This window comes from Alexandromys fortis, unplaced genomic scaffold, assembly GCF_014885135.2.
Source record: "Alexandromys fortis isolate MF-2015 unplaced genomic scaffold, M_Fortis_MF-2015_v1.1 scaffold_39, whole genome shotgun sequence".
Lineage (NCBI taxonomy): Eukaryota > Metazoa > Chordata > Mammalia > Rodentia > Cricetidae > Alexandromys > Alexandromys fortis.
Window position 1 is genome coordinate 7,912,447 of NW_026067918.1, and position 25,707 is coordinate 7,938,153.

The 25,707-nt window shown below is 48.1% G+C and overlaps 2 protein-coding genes across 4 annotated transcripts in view; one reads left to right on the forward strand and one right to left on the reverse strand.

Moving 5' to 3' along the window:
• Rab37 (RAB37, member RAS oncogene family) overlaps positions 1–25,707 on the forward strand; it is a 62,517-nt gene that overhangs the window by 19,587 nt on the left and 17,223 nt on the right. The window lies entirely within an intron of this gene.
• LOC126500356 (CMRF35-like molecule 1) lies at positions 3,988–19,592 on the reverse strand. Of its 3 annotated transcripts, none has more exons than XM_050140163.1 (7): positions 19,407–19,589; positions 13,181–13,519; positions 11,509–11,575; positions 8,061–8,221; positions 5,757–5,779; positions 5,272–5,409; positions 3,991–4,864 (listed from the first exon to the last, which is right to left on the reverse strand). In XM_050140163.1, the coding sequence occupies exons 1-7, from the start codon at positions 19,447–19,449 to the stop codon at positions 4,709–4,711; spliced, it is 927 nt and encodes a 308-aa protein (XP_049996120.1). In that variant the 5' UTR covers positions 19,450–19,589; the 3' UTR covers positions 3,991–4,708. The 3 variants fall into 3 exon arrangements, with proteins under 3 accessions (XP_049996121.1, XP_049996120.1, XP_049996117.1); XM_050140160.1 differs by having other exon boundaries at positions 11,509–11,632; XM_050140164.1 differs by lacking the exon at positions 5,272–5,409 and having other exon boundaries at positions 3,988–4,864; positions 11,509–11,632; positions 19,407–19,592.

Consider the following 25,707-nt stretch of genomic DNA (forward strand, 5'->3'; position numbering starts at 1 on the left):
TATCTTTAAAAAAAAAAAAAAAAAAGAAAGAAAGCAGTGCTTACAAAACTATAAAATTCCTAAAAATCACTATAAGATGTGTGTGTATGTGTGTGTATGTATGTGTGTATGTGTGGTTGGGGGAGAGGGTAGCTTCATTACATACTTCTCTAGCATGAACTTTGTAGACATTAGCGATGGGCTGCAATGTCAGAAAGTTTAGGCAGCCATGCAACCAGAAGTTCCCATGTTCAGCCCACAGCCACTGTCCAGATAGAAGAGGATGCTGTAAGGTTCTCCCATCCAGCCAAAATGAGCAACAGTCTAGCCTTCCTACATTCCTAGACTTGAGTCTTGTTTTATTTTATGTTTTGAGACAAGGTCTCACTGTGTAGTTCAGGCTGGCCTATAACTCACAGAGATCGGGCTGCCTGGGTCCCCCAAGTGCTGGAGTTGAAGGAGTATATCGCCACATCCGATCTTGTTCCTCATTTGCCTCAGAAGTCTCATAGTGGTTCATGAGGATCTGTGACCATGTGACACCAAAAAGGATGGGTTCTTTGCTAGGCAGCAGGGACATGTCTATATGCCCTGCTCAGGGCAGGCTGCTCAAAGGAAACCCCAAGATAAAAGCACTAGGGTGGCACAGCGGTGCCCTGACTGGGCTTGGAGATGGAACTGTATCTCTCTCTCTCTCTCTCTCTCTTTTGGCTTGGTTCTGAATTGTTCCATCTAAAGATCTGGATGTAGGCACCTCTTACTCCACAGAACTCAAAACATACTGGGTCAAAACACTTCAAATGGTCAACTCAAGAATAGTCAAGTCTGGAGCTAAAGAGATGGCTTGGTAGTTAAAAGCACTGGTTGCCCTTCCAGAGGACCTGGGTTCAATTCCCAACACCCATCTGTAACTCCAGTCTCTGGGGATTTTGATGACAATCACTGGACACACAGGTTGTATAGACATACATTCAAACACTCATACACATCAAATAAAAATAAATAAAATTTCAAAAAAATTGAATAAGCTGGGCAGTGGTGGTGCACACCTTTAATTCTAGCACTCCGGGGGCAGAGGCAGGCAGATCTCTGTGAGTTCGAGGCCAGCCTAGTCTACTGATTGAGTTCTAGTACAGCCAGGGCTGTTTCACAGAGAAACCCTGTCTCAAAAAAAAAAAATAGTCAAGCTTGGGGATAATCAAGATGCTTTAGTAGGTGAAGTATTTGTTATTCAAGCTACTAAATTCAATCTCCAAAATCCACACAGTGGAAAAAAAACTGATTTCTGCATGTCGTCCTCTGACCACCATACTCGTGCACCCACCCACCCAAATAAACTAATAAGTGTAACTTTACAAATAGAACAAAATAGGGCTGAGAGATAGGTCAGCAGTTAAGAGCACTGGCTGCTCTTCCGGAGATCATGAGTTCAGTTTCCCAGCAACCATGTGGATGCTCACAACCGTCTAATGGGATCTGATGCTCTCTCTGGCATTCAGGTACACATGCAGATAGAACACTCATATACACAAATAAGTAAATCTTAAAAAATAAAACAAAATTTAAAAAAATGCTCCTTGGATCGGACAATTTCCCCAGGATGGATCAGAATAGCTCTTTAGAGCGAAGGACGCCCTCTTTGGAGCAGTGGATGAAGGCTCTCTCTGTACCAGGGTCTCCAAGATCACTTACCCAGGTCCACTTCCCGTGTCCACAGCTCTCAGTAGTCAGATAACCTCAGGACACTCCAATAATGGCCACAGAATAACCCAATGGCCTCTGCACCGTTGGGCGGCTTGCCTGTCCTCCTCAGCTACCTCTCCTTGACCCTTCACCGTGAGTCCCCACCAAAACTGTGCAAGTCTAGTTATGCCCTGTTCTCCATCACAGGGCTCCATGGCTCCTTACCCCTCCCCAAATTTTCAACAGCAGAGAAGGAGCTCTCCCCCGGCCATGCTGGGAAGCCACACCTTGAAATCCGAGGCTATCTGACCAGCTTCCTTCCTAAAATGATCAGCATCAATGTCCTTGCTTCTAGTTCACCCTGGCTTCTCAAGTATTAACCGCCTATGTTTATCTGACATTCATTATGTCAATCAGCAAACATCTAAGAACCCATCACACACCAGCCACTAATTAAGAGAAGGGAATCTGGAAGAAATGAGACAGGACCACGTCAGGTAGCATATGGCCTACTGGAGATGGGGGGGAGAACAAACCTACACATCAGTAAATAATGGCTCAAAGTCCCCATGAGTGTGATTCAAATGTGAAGTATCTCTTAGGCTCCTGTCTTTGAGTACTTGGTTCTCAGCTTGGGGTGGGCCTTGAGGCGGGAAGGGAGATGAGACCTAGCTGGAGGAAGTAGGCCACTAGTGGGAGGGGCTTCTGAAGCAGGGCTTAGCTAGAGGACATGGGCATGAGTTTCTTAGCCTGGCCCCATTTCCTGTCTTCTCCCTGCTTTTTTGACCATTGGTATAATAAGAGCAACTGCCCCATCCTCCTGACGCCATGCCTCCCCAGCCCCAGTGGGCTATCTTCCATCAAGCTGTAAACCAAAACAAGGCGTTCTTCCCTAGTTGGCCCCAGCATTGAGAAATAAAATAGGGCAATGAGGCAGAGAGGAACTGGAGGAGAAGAGCAGGGGTTGCTGACCATAAAGGGGGGAAGGGGGAACTAGGATGCGATGATGAAAGGGAGCTATTTAAAAGTCTGCAGGAGGAACATTCCGGAAAGAGGAGATACCAAGTGCCAGGCCCTGAGAAGGGAACAGTATTAATTAGTCAGCTTCCCGTTGCACTGATAAAATAACTTAGAAGGAAGGTAGAGTTGCTCGTGGTTTTAATCCACAGCTGTCCGGCTCCGTCGCCTTGTGCCTGTGGCCAGACAGAACACCCTGATGGGGCGCATATGGTAGAGAAAAGCGACTCACTTCACAGGGGCCAGGAAACAGAGAGGAGAGGCCAGGGTTCCCACGGCCCCTTCAAGGGTTGCCTCCCAGTGTCACTTCCTCCCACTAAGCCCTGCCCCCTGAAGGTCGCATTGACTCCCCGTAGTATCACAGGCTGGGAACAAGCCTTTAGCACCTAGCCCTTGGGAGACATTTCAGATCCAAACTGTAGCATCCGGTAAGGAAAGAAGAGGCTGGAGTGGGTTGGATAGAACAGAATGGCGGAGTGAAGGAGATGGGATTCATGAGGCAAGCAGAGGCCCGTGGGTTCCCTGGGGCCTCAAAGGCGGACAAAGGAGTCGTGGGGCTCATAAGGTGGGAGCCATCAGCTCTGAGCTTTGAACAAACTACTCTGGCTATGGGGAAGAAAGCTAACTTGGCCAGAGAAGGAAAAGAAAATGGGCCGGGATGAGATGGTTGCTTGGAGTCGGCTGCAAGACTGTGAAACCAAGGATGTCTTCTGAGGAGAGCACTGCTAGGACCCCAGAACAAAGGCACAAGCCCGATGTCCATAAATACTCTCTTCAGTCCCAAGTTGCTGTATGTACACACACATATATATGCACATGCACACACATGCACACAAACCCTTTCCTTCATATACAAACAGGGTAGGGTACTGGCGAAGACTCCTGACGCCCATTCTGGGTTGAAATCCATCTTGTGTGCGTACTAGCCATAAAGCTCGGCACAAAGTCTCTTAACCTCTCTACACGAGAAGTTCCTCAGCTGCAGCATGGGATGGTGACCGAAGTACCGTTATGAAAGTTCAATACTGTATGTGAAACAGAGAAGGGCACCTGCCGTTCGACTTCCTGTAGCCCTTGGAAACCCTCAGCCACTGGCTTAATTTAACACAAGACAATTTAGTTGGGCGTGGTGGTGCTCGCCTTTAACCCCAGCACTGGGGAGGCAGAAGCAGGTGGATCTCTATGGGTTGGAGGCCAGCCTGGTCTACATAATGACTAAAACAGTCTATAAAGTTCCAGGACAGCAAGGGTGATGCAGAGAGAGCCTCAAATAAATAAATAAATAAATAAATAGTAAACAAATAAATAAAAACAACAAAGTTTATTATTTTACATTTCTGTAAACCAGCAGTACAGGCAATTCCAAACTCAGCTCAGGCCTAACTCCTCTTGGAGGTCTCACCCAAGAGACAATTTGATATTTGCCTTCCTTGTCTCTTGGTTCTTCCTGCATCCCTTCTATTCTGTTCCCACCATGCATCTCTCTCTCTCTCTCTCTCTCTCTCTCTCTCTCTCTCTCTCTCTCTCTCTCTCTCTCTCTTTTTCTTTCTCTCTTCCTCCTTAGAGGAACCCTTAGTGATCTTATTTTGAGCCTACCTGGATAATATAAAATCCTCTCAAAATCCTAACTTAAGCAAAATGCACCTGTCTCTCGGTGCATAAGAATTCACAGATTATGGGCATTAGGATGAAAATGTCTTTGGGGGCCATATGATAAACAATAAATAGAGGTTAATTGCTATTATTACTATTGCTATCACTGTTATAATTTACACAGCATCCCTGCAGCAGCCTCCCCTTGCACCTTCCAAGGTACCTTGACTGTAAGAGGAGACGGAGAAAGACTCTGAATTCCCTGGAGTCTCGAGGCTGGGCTCCAAGCTCGAGATAGAGCTAATGGCCGTGAGGGCTGAATGGACAGAGTTCAGGCCACCCTTTAGGCCTGGTAAGGAAGCAGGTACGGAGGCAGATGTGCTGGGACCTGCTCCCAGGCCTTCTTCAGGGACCGAGATCAAGGCATGGCCATAGGCTACGGCCTCTTGATGCTGCTGTATTGCGTGGACTCCTCAAGGCTCGAGCTGGGAAGGCGGGTGACGTGGGAGCCAGTGTTGTTGTAAATGGGCTCCTGACCCAAGGCCACCAGAGACAGAGCTGCGTATGAAATCTCCTCCCTGGGAAAGGGAGCCTGGGATACAGAGGATCACAAGGTCAGAAAGGCTGGGGGTGGGGGGAGCAATGACCACCCAATGAGACAAGTTTTCAGAAGAGGTAGGTCAGGGCTCCAGTTTCCTTCCATTCTGTCAGGAACCCCAGATAATCTTCAGTCACTACACAAGAGAGTCCCACCTCTGCCCCCGGGACATCCACTTCCTACAGGATCCTGAGTCACTTGGCCAGTGTGGCTCTTCCCTGTCTAGCGTTAGGACCACATTAGACAGGCCCAAGGCTGCAGGGTTGAGAGGTGGGTGTGGAAACCCTTCTGAAACCTGTTAGATCTGCTCAGACCCCATCCTCACATGGGCACAGAGTGCACTTTCCAAGGGGGTGGGGCAGTGGCGGCCTCACAGCTCCACGGCCCCGTGAAAGACATACCATGGTGACATATTCCACTTCCTCTTGGTGGGCCTTGCCAGAGGAGGTCATGGAGGAACTGTTTTTCTGAGAGGAGGGTCTGGGCTGCTGAAGGGACAGGTTTGCATAACAGAGGTCACCCTCCAGAGACTGCGATACCTGGGGTTGGGGACACAGGATGTGCACATTTGCAGAATCAGCCTGCTGAAACAGGTTCTACTTTTGCAGAGGGACGTGGGCCTCTCTGCTTTCCTGTACCCACCCCCTCCTAGCTCCTTATGCTCCCCATCCCCCCCCCATTATCTACCCAGGCCTCCTTCATTCTGGCTGTTTCTAGGTCCCTCATCGCCTACCCCCGCCCCAGCCTGTAGGGACCAAGAGTCTGTCAATACTTTTGTATGTGGCTTATCTGATGCATTTGGACATAGAGGCTTCCAGGAGGTGGAAAATAAGGAAAGAGGGAAAGAAGTTGCCACTCCCTGATGTCTGGACTCTAGGATGCTTACCTGCTCTGGGTGTGGTCCAGCAGCTAAAAGAAAGAAAAAAATCTGAAATTAGAAAACCTATCCTTCAGACTTGCAAGGTTCTTTTTTTTTTTCTTTTCTTTTCTTTTCTTTTTTTTTTTTTTTTTTTTTTTTTTTTTTTTTTTTTTTTTTTTTTTTTTTTTTTTTTTTTTTTTCCCAAGACAGGGTTTCTCTATAACTTTGGAGCCTGTCCTGGAACTAGCTCTTGTAGACCAGGCTGGACTCGAACTGCCTATCTCTGCCTCCCGAGTGCTGGGATTAAAGGCCTGCGCCACCACTGCCCAGCTGTGACTTGCAAGGTTCTTGAGCGCAAAGGAAAAACAGTGGGGTGGGACAGGGAGAGCAGAGCAGGTTGGGGCAGGGTGGGGCACAAGCAAGGTCTAGCTCAGAAACAGGAGGTCTGGTTTCAAATTCTGACCCTTTGGGAGGCACACTCTGTGACGCTGTTCATCTCAAAGATGAGATGACCATTAGAAAAAGAGTCCTTAACGAACCTGTCCCCAGCTTCACAGAACTGTGTGAGTGACCAATGGAGTGGCCTGCAGGATCCTGAGTTTCATTCACAACTTTGCTTGTTATCACCATCATTCCGGCACCTTCAAGGTCACTTCAAGGTCACGCCTGTCCTTGCTAGCAACTGAACCATGGGTCCTTCCTCCCGTGGCACCTGTCCCTCCCACCACCTTCATCTAATACTGAATTCTAGTTCATCTTCAGCCAGGCTCTGAGCCACAGGGTGCCTGGGCCTGCCTCTTACAGATGCTTGGCTGTACCTGACAGCTGAGCCTTTTGCCCCCAGCTTGATGCCTGAGCTAAGTCAGCACGGCGTGGACACAGCCTTTGCGGGGAAGTGGGGAAAAGAGAGACTGCTGGATTTTATAAATGTTTTTCTACCCTTGACGTTTCTCTCTGTCTACATCCCACCCCTTGCTCTGGAGACAAAAAGAGAAACTAAGGATTACCCCCAGTTTTGGGGATCAAATGACCTGATGCCTAGGAATAGAGAAAATACTCAAACTTGGGTCTCAGTCAGCCTATATGGGAGCAGAAGAGATGAATAAGAACCAGGGTCTTGGGGCCGGCAAGATGACTAGGTTGCCATTGAACCTGGCAAACTGAGTTGAATTCTCAGATCCCATAGAATAGAGGGAGAAAAACAACCCCCAAAGTTGTCCTCTGATTGCCACACATGTGCTATGGTTTACATATGTGGGTGTATAAATGTACACACACACACACATATACATACATAGGCAATTTAAAATTATTATTTTATTATTATTTAAAAGAACCTAGTCTAGCCAGGCATGATGGTGCACGCCTTTAATTTCAGCACTCATGAGGCAGAGGCTGGTGAATCTCTGTGAGTTTAAGGCTAGTCTGGTCTACATAATAAGCCCCACCCCCTTGGAGTGCTACATAGTAAGACCCTGCCTTTTTGTGTTGTTTGTTTGTTTGTTTTTTGAAACAGGGTCTCACTGTGCAGTCCTGGCATTCATTCTGTCTAGAAACAATCAAAAGAACCTAGTCTGTCTTCTGAGAGTGTAAGTCTCCTAGGCTTAGGGTGGGGGCGGAGTGGGGGGAGATGTGAGATGGGGTAGGCGTGGGGGTGGGCGGTGGGAACACCTCAGGTCCCTGGGCATTCTGAGAAACTTTCTACAACTTCTTGAAAATGTGGAAGTGAAGCCAGACAGGAAAGGGCTTGGTTGAGGCCAGACGTGTGATCGGGGGGGGGGGGGGGGGGGGGGGGGGGGGGGGGGAGCTCTTCCTGAAAAGCAGGGGCACCTAGAATGAGTAGGTCAGCTGAGAAGGGGCTGGTGGGCAGGGAAGCTGGGATCACATTGATCCTGATGCCTGGAAATACATACTCACGCATGTATGGGTAGAGCACACATACACGGATACTGTGTGTGTGGTGTGTGTGTGTGTCTTTCTTCTCCCATGTGAGCTTGTCACCTCCTTCACAACCACATCTCCCTAGAGTAGACCGCCCTCCTAAAATCACTGCAACTTCTGCCACCTTGACCCCAAACTAGGAAACAGGGAAGAAGGCAGGTCAGAGAGGAGCAAGTGTGTGCAGAACAGGCAGCTGACTCCAAATCTTCCCAGGGAAGTTCAAGCTCCAGATCACCTCCAGCCTCTTGGACTGCTAGCTGGTGGTGGTCTTTCTGGCACAGCCTCTCCCAGACTGCTTGGATAGTCCCTCAGGCCAGCTCTCAGATGGCGGGGCCAGCCATCAGCCCGCACCACCCAACCAGCCCCAGCCTCAGGGCCAGACACCCTCACCTTTCTTCTGTCTCCTCATCATCCTCCAAGCAAAGAGCGAGGTCACCAGCAGGAGAAGCAACAGCACGGCAGAGACGACAGGGAGGAGCACACTGAGACTCAGAACATTACCACCTCCGCGGTCACTGCTGTCACCGTTGTCACCGCTGTCACCGACAGGACTAGAAGGAGCAGGCAGGAGACATATGTACCCAGGCCTGTGCCTCTCATCCCCTGAACTGAATCCCAACCACCCGGTGGCAGAGGCAGGACCAAACGCCTTATGGCCTGCAGAACTCTGGTTTCCAGTCTGGGGGATTCTCATTCTGGATTTCCTTCAAAGCCTGTGTCTAGAAGCCTCACCAGAACTGTCCAACCCGAGGCTTGAGTCAGGCGTCCCAGATCCTAGGCAGGCTCTCGTTGGTTCATTGGTTTGTTTTTTAAAGACAGAATCTTGGGTAGCCCAGGCTAACCTCAAACTCAATATGGAAATGAGGACAACCTTAAACTCTTGACCTTCCTGCCTCTGCTTCCCAAGTGCTGGGATTACAGGTGCACACCAGCACTCCTTACAGAGAGAGAAATTTGAACTCATATAGGGAGAAGCCATGTGACAGGGCCAGGAACTGAAGTAACACAGTTACAAGTCAAGTACATCCACATTGCTGCCAACTAAGGCTGGAGAGGTGCTGAGTGGCTAAGAGTTCTTGCTGTTATTGTAGAGAACCTAGTTTTCATCCCCAGTACCTGAGCATGGTAGCTCACAACCGTCCAGTTCCAGGGGACCGGAAGCCCTCTTATGGGCTCCAAACCCAGGATACCCATGGGTATACAGACATGCATGTAGGCAAGTACTCATGCACATAAAATAAAAATAAATATTTTCTAAAAACATATAAATAGAAAAATCATTGCTGCCAGCCACAGAGGCTAGAAGAAAGGCTTGGGACTGATTCTCCCTTTGGTACCTGTGGTTGGATTTGAAGATGGGTCTCTAAGTGAGGTCATGGGGACGGGCTTTAATCTAATACCACCAGTATCCTTATAAGAAAAAGCGGCTGGGGAGATGGCTTAGTCAACAAAGTAGCTGATTTACAAGTATGAAGTCCTGAGTTCAGCCCCTAGAACCCACATTAAGAAGCCAGACATGGTGATATGCTCCTGCGATTTTGGTGCTGGGAGGTGGAGACAGGAGAAACCCCCATCCCCACCCCCAAGCTTCCTAGTCAGACAGGCTAGACTGCTTGGTGAGCGCCAGCTAATGAGAGACTCTGTCTTAAAAATGAAAATTAAAATTAAAAAGACAGCACCTGAAGAACGACACTGCAGGTTGTCTGGACCACACACACGCACACGCGCACGCGTGCACACGGTGGAGGGGGCAATCGTCAGTTACTACTAATTAAAAGCCATTTGGAAGCCATAGGAGTCACTCTGTAATAGAGCTCTTGCCTAGCTGGTGCTGAGCCCCCGAGTTCAGTCCTCAACATTGCAAAACAGAAACAAACAAAAGTCTCAAAACAGAGGGCAAAGCAGGGAGAGGAGTGAAGGGGTTCCTGATGGGAGAAAGACTGGGGATCTTCCTTGAGGCTTTATGGAAAGGACTGCAGTAGTGGCCCTTGGATGATGCAAAAGCACAGTCAAGAAGCTGGACAGATGGCTCAGTGGTTAGGACCTGGGTTTGATTCCCAGCACCTACATGGTGGTTCATCACCATCTCTAACTGCAGTTTTTGGGGATCCAACTCCCTCTTCCGGCCTCTGAGGACACCAGGCACACATAGTGGTACACAGACAAAAATGCAGACATTAATGTACCTATACATAAGGTACATTAATTGATTAATTAAAAATAAATAAATGCAAAGTTATGAGAACAAAGAGAGCAAAAACTAGAAATGAGAAGAGGCCTCTCAGATTCAAGAAAGTTCTTTGATTGCAGGGGTCTGGGCAGGTTGCTAAAGAATAAACCAGGTTCTGACATTATTAAAAAAAAAAAAAAAAAAGGAATCAAGATTCCCAGAGGAAGCCATCCAGTCTGTTTCCACTTCTGCCAAATGGATACATTCGTACATATCCATCCCTTTCATGGAGTGACCGCAGGCTGGGCCAAAGGTAACTTTAGGAAGGTCTGAGGATATAGTTCAGCGGGAAAGGTCTTGACTAGCATGCATGAGGATCTGAACTGAACCGCAGGCTTAAGTAGGTTGTGGGGGCCTGCACCTGTACTAACACTCAGCATAGAGGCAAAGGGACCAGAAGTTCAAGGTCAACGTCAGCTCCACGGTGAATTCAAGATCAGTCTGGGTGGAAGGAGACTGAGACGGGGTGGGGGGTAGAAAATAAAAGGGAAGGAAGGGGAAAGAAATGCCTTTATAAGCTGCCTCATGGTCTAGAGACATTGAGGACCTACCAGCATCACCAATATCACGGTTCTTATTTTAACAGTAATTCAATTATTATTTGTGTGTGTGTGTGTGTGTGTGTGCGCATGTCCTCAGAGGCCAAAGAGGGTATTGAATCCCCTGGGGCTAGAGTCACAGATGGTTGTGACCGGCATGTGAATTCTGGGAAATCGAACCCAGGTCCTCTTCACTGAGCCATCTCTCCACCCCGCTTAACACCCATTTGAATAGCTCTAGGGAATCAAATCCTCCACAAGTTCTCCATGACCTCCTAGAAGTTTAACCAAAAGACACCCCTGTGGCCTGACAACCCTCTCTCTCTCTCTCTCTCTCTCTCTCTCTCTCTCTCTCTCTCTCTCTCTCTCCCTCCACACACACACACACACACACACACACACACACACACACACCCCCCCCCCCCCCCCCCCCCTCTCTCTCTCTCTCTCTCTCTCTCTCTCTCTCTCTCTCTCTCTCTCTCTCTCTCTCCACACACACACACACACACACACACACACACACACAAACACACACACCAGCTAGCCATGCTGCTCTTGCTGACTTCCTATGAATATCTCTCTCCCACTGAGCACTACTTCCATGTCCCTAGAACCCAACACAGGCCCACCAGTAAGAAATTAGCTCCAGTTAAAGTAGGATAAATGAGGGGCCGGAGAGATGGCTCAGTGGTTAAGAGCACCAACTGCTTTTCCAAAGGTCCTGAGTTCAATTCCCAGCAACCACATGGTGGCTCACAACCATCTGTAATGAGATCTGGTGCCCTGTTCTGGCCTGCAGACATATACACAGACAAAATATTGTATACAAAATAAATAAATAAATAAATAAATATTTTTAAAAAAGTAGGATAAATGAATGAACAAATGGACCAACAAACCTATAAAGTACCCTCTGTTCCAGGATGAGGGCTCACTGGGAGCTGAAGGCAAGTTGGGAGGGCCAGCATCCTTAACTATACAGATGGAGTCCGAGACTTCAGAAACTCCACCATTAGAAGACTTGGGGCTAAGTGGACCGCAGAGGACGACATCATCCAAACTGGCTTACCTGCCATCAGAGTAGTAGCTGGTCATCTTTGAGAACATGGTGGTGTTCGCAGCAACCGTCTCGGTCTCTGTGAACATGGTGGTGGTGGAGGTGGTGGGGAGCGTGGTCAATGCTGTAGTGGGTGCTTGGCATAAGACAGATTACAACGCTATTCCAATCACCCATCACAGTCTGCTCTTGCTCTGAGCCTACAAGGGAGTGTGGGCCATCCCAACCAGAGGACTCTGGAGCAGGGCTGTGGCAAGCAACTATAGCTGAACTACTACTATCCTCTTGACCTCTAAGAGAGCCCAGAGCTCCTGAGGCAGGTAGGACTGGGCACAAGTCCAGGGGGAATGGTGGAACCCTGGAGGGAGCCAGGGAGAGCCTCAGAACAAGAGCAGCTGAAACTCAGCTGAATGCCCCAATTGCCATGACAGTGCCTCAGGCAACCCTTCCCCCCAGCTTTATTAAACAAGGACAGAAACAGACAGGGAACTTGAAAAGTGGCTAACATAACCTAGTTTCAAAACTTCTAAGGCCTTGGTCATACTGTAGGGGTGGGGGAAACAACTAATATTGGGGCTGGAGAGATGGCTCAGCAGTTAAAAGCACACGATGTTCTTGCAGAAGACCCAGGTTCAGTTCCCAGCACCCAATGACGGCTCATCACCATCTGTAACTCCAGTTCTAGGGTATCTGATGCCCTCCTCTGGTTTCCACGGACACCAGACACACATGTGGTGTACATGCTTGCAGCCAAAACACCTGTCTATATACATAAAAGAAATAAAAATCCTTTGATAGAAAAAAGGAAATCCTAACAGTCAGAAAGACACTTGGGACAAGTTAAGTTTCAATAATGGGGATACCCTTTTCCAAGAGTATTGTCGGGGTTCAGCAAGATAATGCAAGCTTTCCACCATACTGAACCTCAGGGAGTCCTGGAGACTATAGCCCTGCCTTCATCTGCCATCTGCACTCTACAAATGCCCTATGACCTGGGGCTAGCAGCCTGTCTGAGGGTGGCAGAGCAGAGCTGAAGAGAGAAACCTCTCCAACCCGATGCACGAAGACCTCAGAGCTGACCCCACCACTACCACCACCATGAGTTTCCACATTCTGGAAGCATTCACAAAGAATACCATTAGGCTAAAGGCACAAATGGGCTCCTCGGGAGACTGCAGACATCAGAAAAGCAACTGTGTGCAAAGGCCTTTCTAGACCTTGGAAAATTGGATCACCACACCCCAACTAGGCTGGTATAGTTTCCCTCAGGATAGAGTGGGGGTGACCACAGCATCAGGTGATGGCACCCTGAGCTCCTTGGAGAGCCGGTACCTCCTTATGGGACTCCAGGAAAGCATTGGCAGGAACTGGAACTCCAGGAACCACAGAAAGTGATATCTTTGGCCTATGAGCCAGAGCTGGGGATAACCTCCCTGTCCTCTCTTAGCCATAGACTAAAGATGGAGCTGTGCAGAGACGAGGAAGGGAAGTGCCTGGAAGCCTGGGAGTCAGGAGTTGTTTAGGAGAAGCCCTGTCTCAGCCCCAAGCAGTCTATCAAGGGTATGGGGGACTTCAGGACTCGACCTCCTGCACAGTGCAACAGCTCATGAGTGACAGCTAATTCCTCTAGGTGGGACCCGAGGGACCAAAAAGGGCACCTGAAGAGAGGTACACACACTCTTACCTGGGCCAATGTTCACATTAACTTTAAATTTGTGATCAAATCCATTTCTCTCAATTGCACACCAGTAAACGCCACCGTCGCTTATCCTCAGCTCCTCCATGGTCACTGTCACGGTGAAGTCTGTCTGGTCGTCCCTGATGGACACACGGTCCTTCTTCACCAACTGCTCCATATCCGTTTTAACCAGAATCTCACATGTTTTCCAAACACTTCCTCGGCACCAGTACTTCGTGTAATCCTTCCAGTAGGAGTCATAACGGCACCGCACAGTCAAGGAGCTCTGCTCATGACCGCTCACCATGTTTGGACCTGTGATTGCATCCTGAGCATTGGAGCAGCCTGGAAAATACAAACCCATGGACCACTGATCTCCCACTCCAAGGGCATACAGTGCCAGTTCCAAAAGCATGATTAATTGAATAGTGGTCAAAGAACACCCCTTCTCCAAGACAGGCTGCCTGCTGTCCCTTAACATCCTGCCGAGTCAAGAGGAGCCAGAAAAAATCTTGAAAAATTACAGCCAGCTCTCAAAAGAAAAAAAAATGGGCAAGCATGGTGGAGCAAGACTTTAATTCCACCACTCAGCAGAGACAAGCAGATAAATGTCCCTGAATTCAAGGCCAGCCTGGCCTAAAAGCAAGTTCCAGGACAGCCAGGACTACATAGAGACCCTAGGATGGGCAAAACCCTGGTTCATCCTGAACATCTGAACATCTGCCCTCCCTGCACCATATAAAATGTGTGTGTACACATATATGTATATATACGTACATATATATGTATATATATAAACATGTATATATGGTGGAGGTGGGTCTTGTATCTTATCTGTTGCTTTCATTGGTTAACTAATAAAGAAACTGCTTGGCCCTCTGATAGGGTAGAATTTAGATAGGCAGAGTAGACAGAACAGAATGCTGGGAGAAAGAAGCCGAGTCAAGAGTCGCCATGATTACCCCACCCGACACAACCGCAGGTTAAGATCTTCCCTGGTAAGCCACCTTGTGGGCTACACAGAATATTAGAAATGGGTTAGATCAATATGTAAGAGCTAGCCAATAAGAGGCTGGAACTAATGGGCCAAGCAGTGTTTAAAAGAATACAGTTTCTGTGTAATTATTTCGGGTAAAGCTAACCATGCGGGTGGCTGGGTGCTGGGGACACAGCCCCACCGCTCCTTACAACACAGTGGCACCCAACGTGGTAACGAATTCCACGTAAAACCTGAGAGGGCTTAAAAAGGAGAGAGAGAGAATTTAAGACAGCTTTTTGCTGTTTCTGGGTTGCGTGCCACAAAGAAATTGTCCTGACTCAGTAGCAGGAAAAAACTGGCTGTTTTAAAATGCCAGCTTTCTGGGCTGTGCCACCATTGCAATCTCTGTCTGGCTCATGCAGGAGACAGAGCTTTTGAATGGAGCATTTGGAGTAAAGTGCTATGGCTTGCTTGATGGCAATGTGGACTGCTGTATGCCTGGAACTGTGTGTGGCTCAGGGCCACCAAATGGCTCTGAGGCAGGAGCAGCTCAGCTCTGCCATGCTGAACTGTGCTGGTCTCAGGCAGGAACTATCATAATTACCATAATAACAGTGCAGTTAAGGTTTAGATGCAGTAAACAGGCAGTACCCTATTACCCCTACATGGTGCAACTTAAGTTTTTAAGAACTGCTTAACATTTTAAGAAATGTATTCCACACCGCCCTGCCTTACAGTGTCACAAGTGAGAGGGGTTTCTTCTGAAGATACATGTTGTGTTCCCACCTTAGCAAGATTCAGAGGACACTGAACTGTTTCTTTACAAGAATAATTTTTGGGTGCTAGTAAGATGGCTCAGTGGGTAAAGGCTCTTGCCACCAAGCCTGATGACCTGGGTTTATCCCTAGGCCCCACATGGTAGAAGGAAGAACAGACTCTTGAAAGTTGTCCTCTGACCTCCACATCCACAACCACTCACACAAATGCCCCCAACACACACGCACACACAAAACAACACAACACACACAGAGAACACTCCACACACCACTACCATACACACATAAACACAAATAAATGTAAAAAACAACAAAGACCCATGCTCCAGGCATGGTAGTACATGCCTGTAATCTTAGCACTTCTAGAAACCAGTGTGAACTATGCAGCAAGTTCAAAGCCAGCCTGGACTACGTAGGGAATCCTTGTCTCATAAGAAGCAAGAACACGGGGACTGAGTATATAACTTGGTTGTTAGAGTGCTTGCTTGGCATATGTGAGGTCCTGGGTTCAATCCTCCCAGCCTGGAGGAAGGTGTTGGACTGTTTGTCGGACTGTTGCACATTTAAAGCTGGGATCTGTCTTGTTCTGCCTTTAAAACTGATACATAATCCACACACAGTGACACACCCAGCCCAGTGGTTTTTAGGACATCCACAGCTTTATGACCGTCTCTGCTGTCTAACTACAGAACTTCTTCTCTTTTTACAATAATTTATTTAATTGTATTTTATGTGCATTGGTGACATAGGGTGTCAGGTCTCCTGGAACTGGACCTGGATCCTCTCTAAGAGAAATCAGTGCTCTTAACCCCTGAGCCATCTCCCCAGCCCGAGAACTTTCTTTTCTTCTGCCGGCATGAAGAGCTGTCTCACACCACTGACAGCTGCCTCGCCCGGTGCCTGTCTCGCAGCCCTCTCGCCGCTAACCCTGATCCTCTTCCTGGCCCCATGGACTCACCTATCTGCACATTTCATATGAAACACATCACACAATGTACGGTGGTAGCTGGCTTCTTCCCGCCGCATTGTGCGTTTGAGGTCCATCCATACCGTAGCCTGTGTCACTAATACTTCAGTCTGGTTTTAACAGAATAAATGTTCTATGGTGTGGGTGTGCCGTGATCATTGAAGCATCAATCAAAATGGGTCAGACGTTTAGATCAATCTTACCTTTTAGGGATTATTAATATTATTATAATGTCCTCTTTTTTTTGGTTTTTCAATACAGGGTTTCTCTGTGTAGCTTTGGGGCCTGTCCTGGAACTAGCTCTTGTTGACCAGGCTGACCTCGAACTCACAGAAATCCGCCTGCCTCTGCCTCCTGAGTGCTGGGGTTAAAGGTGTGCACCACCATCGTCCAGCCTCATGTCCATTTGTAGTCTTAGCTTTTACACGGGTGTGTGTTTGCAGTTCATTTTGGTCATGTGACTATACCATAGCTAACATTCTGAAGAGCCATCAAATTGCTTTCCAGAGTGGCCTGCCATTGCACATGTCCATCAACCATATATACACCTCTGCAGTTATTTGTAAGAATCTTGGGAGCTGGAGAGATGACTCGGAGACTAAGAGCACACATTGCTCTTGCAAAGGACCCAAGTTCAGTTCTGAGCACCCACATCAGACAGCTCACACCCACATCAGACAGCTCAAAAAAGGAAAAAAATCCAGGCATAGTAAGACCCTGACTTAAAGAGAAAGAAGAAAGGAAGAAAGAAAGATTTTAAACAGCTTGATCAAATCTTCCCAGATCCCTGTCTTCCCTGAGCTTTCCTGTCTTAGTGTTTGGCAATTCCATATTTTCTTAGTACTCAGGCCAAACCTGGGGGCATCCGTCTCCAGTGACCTCCTCCCCAACTTTGAATTAAAATCCTAAATCCTTGCAGATGGCTTACTAGGTACTCACCACCTGATTCCTTTCTACATAGCATCCCTGGTTCCCCCTTTTCTCCCTTGCGGCCTTGCCTGGTTCAGCTCCCTTCCCCACATGGCTTTGAACATACTAGGTTTGTTTGGTCTCAGAGTTTTCTGCCCTGTTTGCTCTGAGTGCTCTTCCCTACGTCCCAGGTTCCCCACTTCCTCCCTGTCTTCATTTCTCACCACGGTCTTCACTGGGGAAATTAAATAAATTAATTAAAACTGCCGTTCCTCTGGGGTCTGGCCCACTCCACTCAGGAGGTACAGACAAAGGGGGTGGAGCTCTAGATCATCCTCACCTACAGAGTCCAAGACTTGAATATGCGAGACTCTGCCTCAAAAGGAAAACACACACAAACAAACCGAGTCCCCCCCACCCCCCGCCATCATCTGTGCCTTCCTCCCACATCTTAGTAGAATGGAAGCTCCCAGAGGGCAGAGACCTTTGTCCCTAAAGCCATAGTGGCTGCGACTTAGGCAAATATCAAGCAGGAGCTGCAGGAATGAATGTGTCCTTTAGAGTAGTTGTTTTCAACATTGCTCTTCCCGACTGTCTGCCTTTCTAGAACTGAACAGCTAAGATGATTATCTTTTCTTTAAAGATTTTATTTACTGTGAGGTGTGTGCATGTGTGTGGTGTGTGTGTGTGAAAGAGAGAGAGTGCACACATGTGTGTAGATGCCAGAGGAGGCCAGAAGAGGGTGTTGGATCCCCTGGAGCTGGAGTTACAGGCAGTTGTGAGAAACCCAATACGGGGTGCTAGGACTCGAACCTGGCTCCTCTGAAAAAGAAACAAGCCTTCTTAACTGCTGGGCCATCTCTCCAGCCCCCACATTTGAAATGTCAATGTCTAAATATGAAAGCTGAGGACGCGCTTAGCTGTAAGATTCTAGAGTCCTGGGAAATGCCTGCAGTAGGGGTATAAAATTGAAAGCCTTTTGCTTATACTATTTCAAACCAAGAGGAGCATCCCAATGGCACAGTGGAAACCACCGGACGATAAAACAAGAAAACCCCTTCTGTGGTCTGCATGCGCTAGAGCAGTGGTTCTCAACCTTCCTAAGACTGCGGACAGTTCCTCGTGGTGTGGTAACTCCCAACCATAAAATTATCTTTGTTGCTACTTCCTAACTGTAATGTTGCTACTCTTATGAATCATTATGTGAATACTTTTGGAGATAGAAGTTTGTCAGCAGGGTAGTAACCCACAGGTTGAGCAACTGTAAATCTATTTATACTGCAGCATTAGCCAAACAACCAAGCCATGGACCAAAGTCCATTGACAGGTGAATGGATAAATATATACACGATTATGTTGGCAAGAAAATTCATTTAACTGGCGATCAGCATGTTAAAACGAATAAGCCAGATCAAAAAGACACATAACACATGTTTCCCCTCATATGCAAAAATCTAGACTTTTTTTTTTTTAACAAAATAGACATGAAAGTGGAAGGGGCTGTTTAGAAAGGGAGAGGAATCAGCAGAAATGGAGGAGAAGACAAGAGAAAACCGTGGTCCAAGTACCTGATATATACACATGAAAAAAATGACACGATGAACCCATTATTTTGTACGATTTATTACAAGATGGACTCTCATGGTACACCCCTAACTATCCTGGAATTGGTATGTACCAGGCTGGCCTCGAACTCACAGAGATCTGTCTGCCTCTGTCTCCCGAGTTCTAGGATTAAAGGCGTGAGCCACCACACCTAGAACTGTATCACTGTGTTCAACAGAAAATTCTCTTTGTTTGAAATCAAAACTGTATCCATCCACTTAGAGCTTCATCAGACCAAGAGTGATGGCGCAGCCTATAACCCCAATACAAGAAAACCCCCTTCTGCACCCTAACTCTGTTTGCTACTGTTATCAATCATAATGAAATTTTTTTGGAGACAGAGACGGAGGCAGGAGGATCACTAGTTAGAGGGCCAGCCTTGGCTACATAGGGAGCGCCCCCCATTACAAAACACAAGAAATACACCAGAAAGTTGCCGCCAGTCCTCCCTTGGCCTTGTCTCCTGCCTCCTCTTCACCTTTTTCAGGCCCTCCACCATTTCTGCTGTTTTCTTCCGTCCCAGCTGCCGTCAGTCACCCCTCCATCTGTTTTGTTCAGCAGGTCCCCTCTTTCCTTCCGCCATCCTTCCATCCCAGCCTCCATCAACCACCCCTCCATCAGTTTTGTATATCAGATCCCCTCTTTCCTTCCCTCAGGCCCCTACTCCCACACTTACTTCTTTCCCGCAGCCTTCCCTTGAAGGAGCACGGTCACAAGATGACAGCCCAGCCCCCTCGTGGGTTCTCCTGAGCAACCAGGGCTCTGTGTCTTTCCAAGACCAGGGGGGCCCATCCGGGTGTCTGCCTTAAATATGATCAACCCCGCGGTAGTCTGGAACTGTGCCTGGGACTGGGTTTAAGCGCTCAGTGCTTCTGCCACGAAGCCCCCACAACAACGGGGCTGTATGTGAATGGCACCTTCTTGCTGGGCTCCCTGGTTCCCGAGAGAAGCGCTTCCTCTAGTTGCTGAAGTATTCACAGGAAGCTGCGAACTCACCTGAGATCCAGGAGAGGACGAGGACCAGCAGCGCCAAGTGCATCTTCTCACACCCCTCTGCCTTCCTTGGTGGAGCCTGTCTGCGAGCACAGGCTACATGCTCCGCTCCTGCGTCTCCTGGGTACTCCGATTTCCCTCACTCTCCCTGGCACTTCCTCCTTCAGCCACTTCCCACTGGTGAATAAAACCAAAAGAGGAACGAGGTAGAGCGGGCAAAATGTAATGCAAGATGTCGGTTTTGAAAAACACCACCCTGCCCAGAGCCAGAGCGACGTCTCTGAGAAGAGAACCGGGGGCCTTCCGCTCTATATCTACAGATCCCGCGATTAGAGCCCAGAAGACCAGAGACTGAAGGGTATCGGCAGAGAGATTCTAGAATGCTGGGATGGAGGAAGCTGAGGCGTTGTCAAACCCCAGCCTCATCAGGGGTGTTGGGGCACAGCTGTAGGCCCAGAACTCAAGGGACAGAAACGGGGGGAAAGGGGAGCTGAAAGCTTGATAAGAACCCGAGCTACATAGTAAATTGAAGGCTAGCCGGGGCTATGTAACAGCACCTGTCTAAAAAAGGGAAGAGGGTATTGTTCAGAAGCAGAGCTCCTGCCTAGCGTAAGCAAGGCCCTGAGTTTGGTCCGCAGCACCCGAACCCCTACAAAATGGCAAAGAGAAGGCCTCAGGTAATTCGGATATATAAACAGGAATCTATCAACCCAGAGTCGTGGAGGGGGGTGGGGTTCTGCTTTGAGAACACTCTGGCCGATCTGCTCCAGCCTACTGGTTAACCCAATTCCCCAGAAGTTTAGTAAACACCCTGTGGCTACCCCACCCCCAAAGAAAGCAGTTTGCTATTCATAACTCCTAAGCCTCACTCCCACACCCTCTTTCAAGTATCCATTCGTCCAAATCCGAAGGGATCAAAGGCCAGCCTTAAGGTCTCTCACACACACCCCTTTCCAGAAAGCCCTTAGAAAGGAGTCTCTTTTGATAGGTGTCACACACACCCTGTGACACCTGGGCTTCACAGTGGTCAGGCTAGCCAGGCTATAGGAGGCTAGTGGGAGGGTTGTTTACACAGAAAACTCTAGCCGCTGATAAGCCACAGCCTTTCCAGGATGTGGCCAGAGATGACCACTTACTTTACATGTTCCTAGACCATAAAGCAAAGTCAACATGGGCTCAGTGGTCATTGTTGATGGAACAGGTCTCTGCCCAGGGCACTGCTCGGGTATGCTGAGGGAGATGTCCTCTGCAACACGTAGGGGGTGACTTTAAAGGAAGGGATCATCAGGCCAGGGATGCCCTGAAAACCAAGGGGTGGGCTCATGGAGGGAGCTGTGCATACATGTGTATTGTCTGCGTGTGATAGGTAATTTATATGTACACATCTATCTGTGCATATGTGTATATGCCTACGTGTTCCTGTGCATTTGTATGCTATCCATAGGGATCTTCTGGATATCAGGACACACGTTTGCCCTCTTGGTCCTTTTGGACTTGAAAACGACACATGTTTTTTTGGAACTCACCCCATTCCTGTGGGGAAGCGCCCGACTGAGAGGGCGGTTTCTTAGTGGTGGAGAGCTTGTCATTCGCAGAAGGCTCGGGTCCAGATTGTATCTATTGCACTAGAAGTTCTACTAGAAGGTCACTGCAGAGCCGGCCAGGGGGTCCAGTGAGTGAAGGCACTTGCCACCAAGCCTGATGACTTGAGTTCAGGTCCTAAGACCCACACGGCGGCAGGAGACAGCCTGATTCCTGAAGACTATCTTATGACCGCCACACACACGCTGTGGCAAACACACTGCCCACTCCCTCCCAAGATGCACCAAAAAAAACAAACAAGTAAAAGTAACTTTAAAAGGGAAAAGTGTACTATGGAAGCTAATAGCCCATAATTCTTGTCTAGTTAGCCTCATGGCTTGGTATCTTTTATCAGTGAGGTATTCTTATCTTGCTTCCTCTGTGTCTGGGTGACGTTTGCAGACTTAGCCTTTCCTCTTTTCAGAATTCTCCTGTTTCTGATCACCCCACTGTTGGAAGGAGGTTGCTTGTTTGTCCTGGCTGCCCAGAACCGAAATAATCACACAGACACTGTATTAATTAGATCAGTGCTTGGCCCATTAACTCTAGCTTCTTATTGGCTAACTCTTACATATTAATTTAACCCATCTCCATTAATCTCTGCATCACCTTGTGGCAGTGGCTTGCCGGCTAAAATTCCATCCGGCGCCTGTCTCTGGTGGGGCTACATGGCTTCTCCCTCACTCGGCTTCCTCTCTCCCAGCATTTAGCTTAGTTTTCCCCACCTACCTAAGTTCTGCCCTGCTATAGGTCCAAAGCAGCTTCTTTAGTCATTAATGGTAATCACAGCATACAGAGCAGACTCCCACATCACCCCGCCTATACTTCCTGTCTGGCTGCTGGCCAATCAGCATTCTATTAAACCAATGCAACTGACAAATCTTTAGAGGGTGCAAGACCATTGTCCCACGGCAGATGCAAAGCTCACACCACCTAACATGCTATTGTCTGTCGTGAGAAAAACCGTCCTATGAAAGAAGCACCGTCAGAAAGGGAAACGCTGATGTCTGGCTTCAGCAGTCTAAGGCACTGTGAGCTGCGTTGCCTGATGGAGAGGATGCCTAGCCCCGAGATGCTCTGTGGAGGACACAAGGATTGGTCATAGCCACACCTCTATCCTGCCATGATGGCCTCTTATCCTCTGGAACCACAAGCCCCAATAAACCCTCCCATCTATAAGTCACTTTTTCTCACAGCCATAGAAAAGTTACTAATACACACAGCAAGCGGTTTTGCCCACTGAACCACCTCCGTGGCCCATCTTCTTCATCCCTACATCTCTACTACACATAGTCTACAGCTTGTTTCCTTAGTACCTATTTGTTGAGTCATTTGTTCTAACAAACATTTCATGAAGCCCCTTTATCACACACACCTTGGTATACTTCTGCAAAGAGCCAAAAGAATTTGCATCGGTAACTTTGATACTGTTAATTGCTCTCCAGAAGTCTGGTTGTTCCTACTATGGAAGTCCGCTCACTAAACCCAAGCCAGTGTCAAGCATTCTCAAGCTACTGGACATGAAGTCATCTGCCAGACTCCTCTAGCACTGCACAAACGGTGTGGTAGCTAGCTCTTCATTATTGTGACCAAACTGCCTGAACAACTTAAGGGAAGAAGGGATTATTTGGCTAATGGCTTGGGAGAGTTGAGGTCATGGCCACTTGGTCCCACATTCTTGGGCAGAACTTCGAGGGATGGGAACGTGAAACAGAGGAACTCTGATCACCACATGGCCACCCAGGAAGCAGAATCTGGGGAATACCAGAATCCACCTGGATTTCTCCAAGTTCCCTTCCATTCCATCTGGGTTCTAACCCGGGGGTGTGCCGCCTACATTTGGAGTAGGTCTTCCAAGCTCAGTTAATCCTCTCTGGAAATTCCCTCATGGGCACAGCCAGGCAGGCATGTCCTTTAGGAGTGCCGGGTGCTTCAGTTCAGTCAAGTTGACAAATAAGGATTAAATCTCGTTCAGGAGTTTGTTCTAAGAAACGGGCTTACATGATTTTAGGGTATGGTTAGTTCAAAGTCCAAAATGGTGGAAGCCTTCAAAGCCTGGACATTCTCGGGTGAGAGCTGAGGTTGCAGGTATTTGTGTGTTTGTTTCTGTTTGTTTGTTTGACAGGGTTACATTGCAGCCCTACTTGGACTCTGATTTGCTATATGGCTCCAGTCTGGCCTCTGACTTGCAATCCTCCTGTGCCAGCCTTTCAGGGCTGGCATTAGAGGTATGCACCGTCCACCTAGTCCAATAGGCTACAGCCTCAACGTAAAACTTCCTTTTCCCCAAGGAAACCAGCTTTGCTTTTATAGTCTTCTAATTACGCAGCCGAAGACCACCCAAAGTAGCAGACTTCAAGTCAGCCGCATCCAAGTGTGAATCACCTAAGATTCCTCCCCGTGACAAGGGAACGGGAAAGGCAAGCACTCTGACACTGAGCCTCAGCCCCAACCCCAGACGGAGTGATCTTGATGGCTTCTGAACTTCTTGTCTGCTTAAGGAATTCGTTTAAAGACATTTCAGGAGCAAAGAGGACACCCATCACCCAGTTTCTCAATATTCCCGCTGAGTGATTTGCACACAAGAGAGCAACACTCAGTGGTGGTCCAGGGCTCGGGCAGGCCTTCGCAGCACTGGAGTTTACTGTGGGGCTCCAGCATCAGCAAAAAAGCTTCGCATCGCCCGGAAAAAAAGGTGTTGCTCATTTTGTCACTGATGACTCTTAGTGTCACACGTCTGGAGAGAACGGTCATCGTCAAATAGGCTTTGTCACACAAATGCCACAGAAACCCGCAGTTCCCCATTTTGTCTTGACACCCAGGAAGGTAAAAACTAAATGTAAGGGTTGAAAGCACTGCTGGCTATCTGACCTGGGCTTGCCCCCTCCCCGCTTCCTCTCTGGCCTGTGCCCTTTCTCAGACACGACCCTTCAAGCACCTTTGGCACGTGTGGGTCTGCTGTAAACTACCTCACAACGGTGGAGACACAAAGGTAGACATTAATAAAATGACTTAGAAAAGCAAGCCAGCCAGGCGTGGCGATGCACACCTGCCACTCCAGAGCTCAGAGGTGGAGGCAGCAGGATCAGGAACCGTGAGCCACCTGAGATACAAGTGAAACTTTCTCAAGGCCGAAGAGAAGGAAGAAGAGGGGGAGGAAGTGCAGACAGTTGACACAGAGGTTTGGGTCCAAACAGGACTCATTAACTTGTTTTTATTACTTATTGGTAGTATGTGATTGTGAGCATGATGTGTGTGTGAGCATGATATGTGTGTACATGTGTGTGAACATGGTGTGTGTACGTATGTGTGAGCATGATATGTGTGTGCATGTGTGTGCGTGTGTATATGTGTGCGCTTGATATGTGTGTGTATTGAGGCACACATGTGGCTACCAGAGCACAGAGTCAGCTCTCTTTCCACCTGTTACTGACTTCACAAGGATCATCTTGGTTTCTCAGAGTTGCAAGCATTTTACCCACTGAGCCATCTTACTGGCCCAGCTTCAGCCACTAAAGAAATTTTTTAAATTAATTTTTCTAGAAGAAAGAAATCATGCTAAGAACTTTGGACAATAAGGGCCAGAGAGATGACTCAGCTGACAAAGGTGTCTACCACCAAGCCTGACACCCTGAGTTCAACCCCAGGGAACAGCATGGTGGAAGGAAAGAAGGAATTCACTTGTAGGAAGAAGGAAAGCGATACCTGTCAATTGTTCTGTGCCCTCCACACATACGTGCCATAGCACACAGGGGTGTGCGCACACACACACACACAAATAAATAAATAATAAAGTGTAATAACCTTACACAGGCCTAAGGAGGCTGTGGCTTTAAGGGAAAATAGTCAGTGAGGCTTGTCATGAACCACTCAGAGCGCTCTATGATTGCCCAGATTAAAACAAATCTTGACAACCAAAAGGACCAGCACATGTCTGTCACTCCAGCACTCAGGATGCGGATCCCAGAGAACTCCTAAAAGCCCATGACCAGCCTGGTCTATATAATGAGTTCTAAGACACAGCTATACAAGGAGACACTTAAACACACAACACACACACACACACACACACACGCACAAAATCTCCCAGCACAACTGTAAATATATTCTTTCTAGAGGGTTTATTTCTTTAGCTTGTGTGTATGAGTATTCTGTCTGCAGGTTTATACGTGCAGCACATGCATGGCTGATGCCCATGGAGATCAGAAAAGGGCATCAGGTCCTCTGGAGCTAGAGTTATGGGTGGTTATGCACTGCCACGAGGGCTCTGGGAACCCAAACTGGATCCTCTGCAAGAGTAGCAAGTGCTCTTAATAACTGATCCACGTCTCCAGCCCCATTAGTAGGTTCTTTGTTTTTTGTTTGTTTGTTTGTTTTTGTTTTTGTTTTGTTTGTTTTGTTTTGGAGCCTGTCCTGGAACTAGCTCTTGTAAAACAGGCTGGCCTCGCGCTCAGCTCACAGAGATCCGCCTGTCTCTGCCTCCCGAGTGCTGGGATTAAACGCGTGCACCATCACTGCCCAGCTAGGTTCTTGGTGGTAAAAAAAAAAAAGACCCACTGAGAGCAGGCCCTGTCCTAAGCCTGAGTTCCACTGGGTCTGAAGAGCAGAACTCACACAGTCCACAAGGGTCAAAGTATCACAGTGAGAGAAGCAAGACCCACAGGCTTCCTCACACTGTAAAGGAAAAGGGGGCCCGAGACGAAAGGATTGTGTCTGCTGTGTC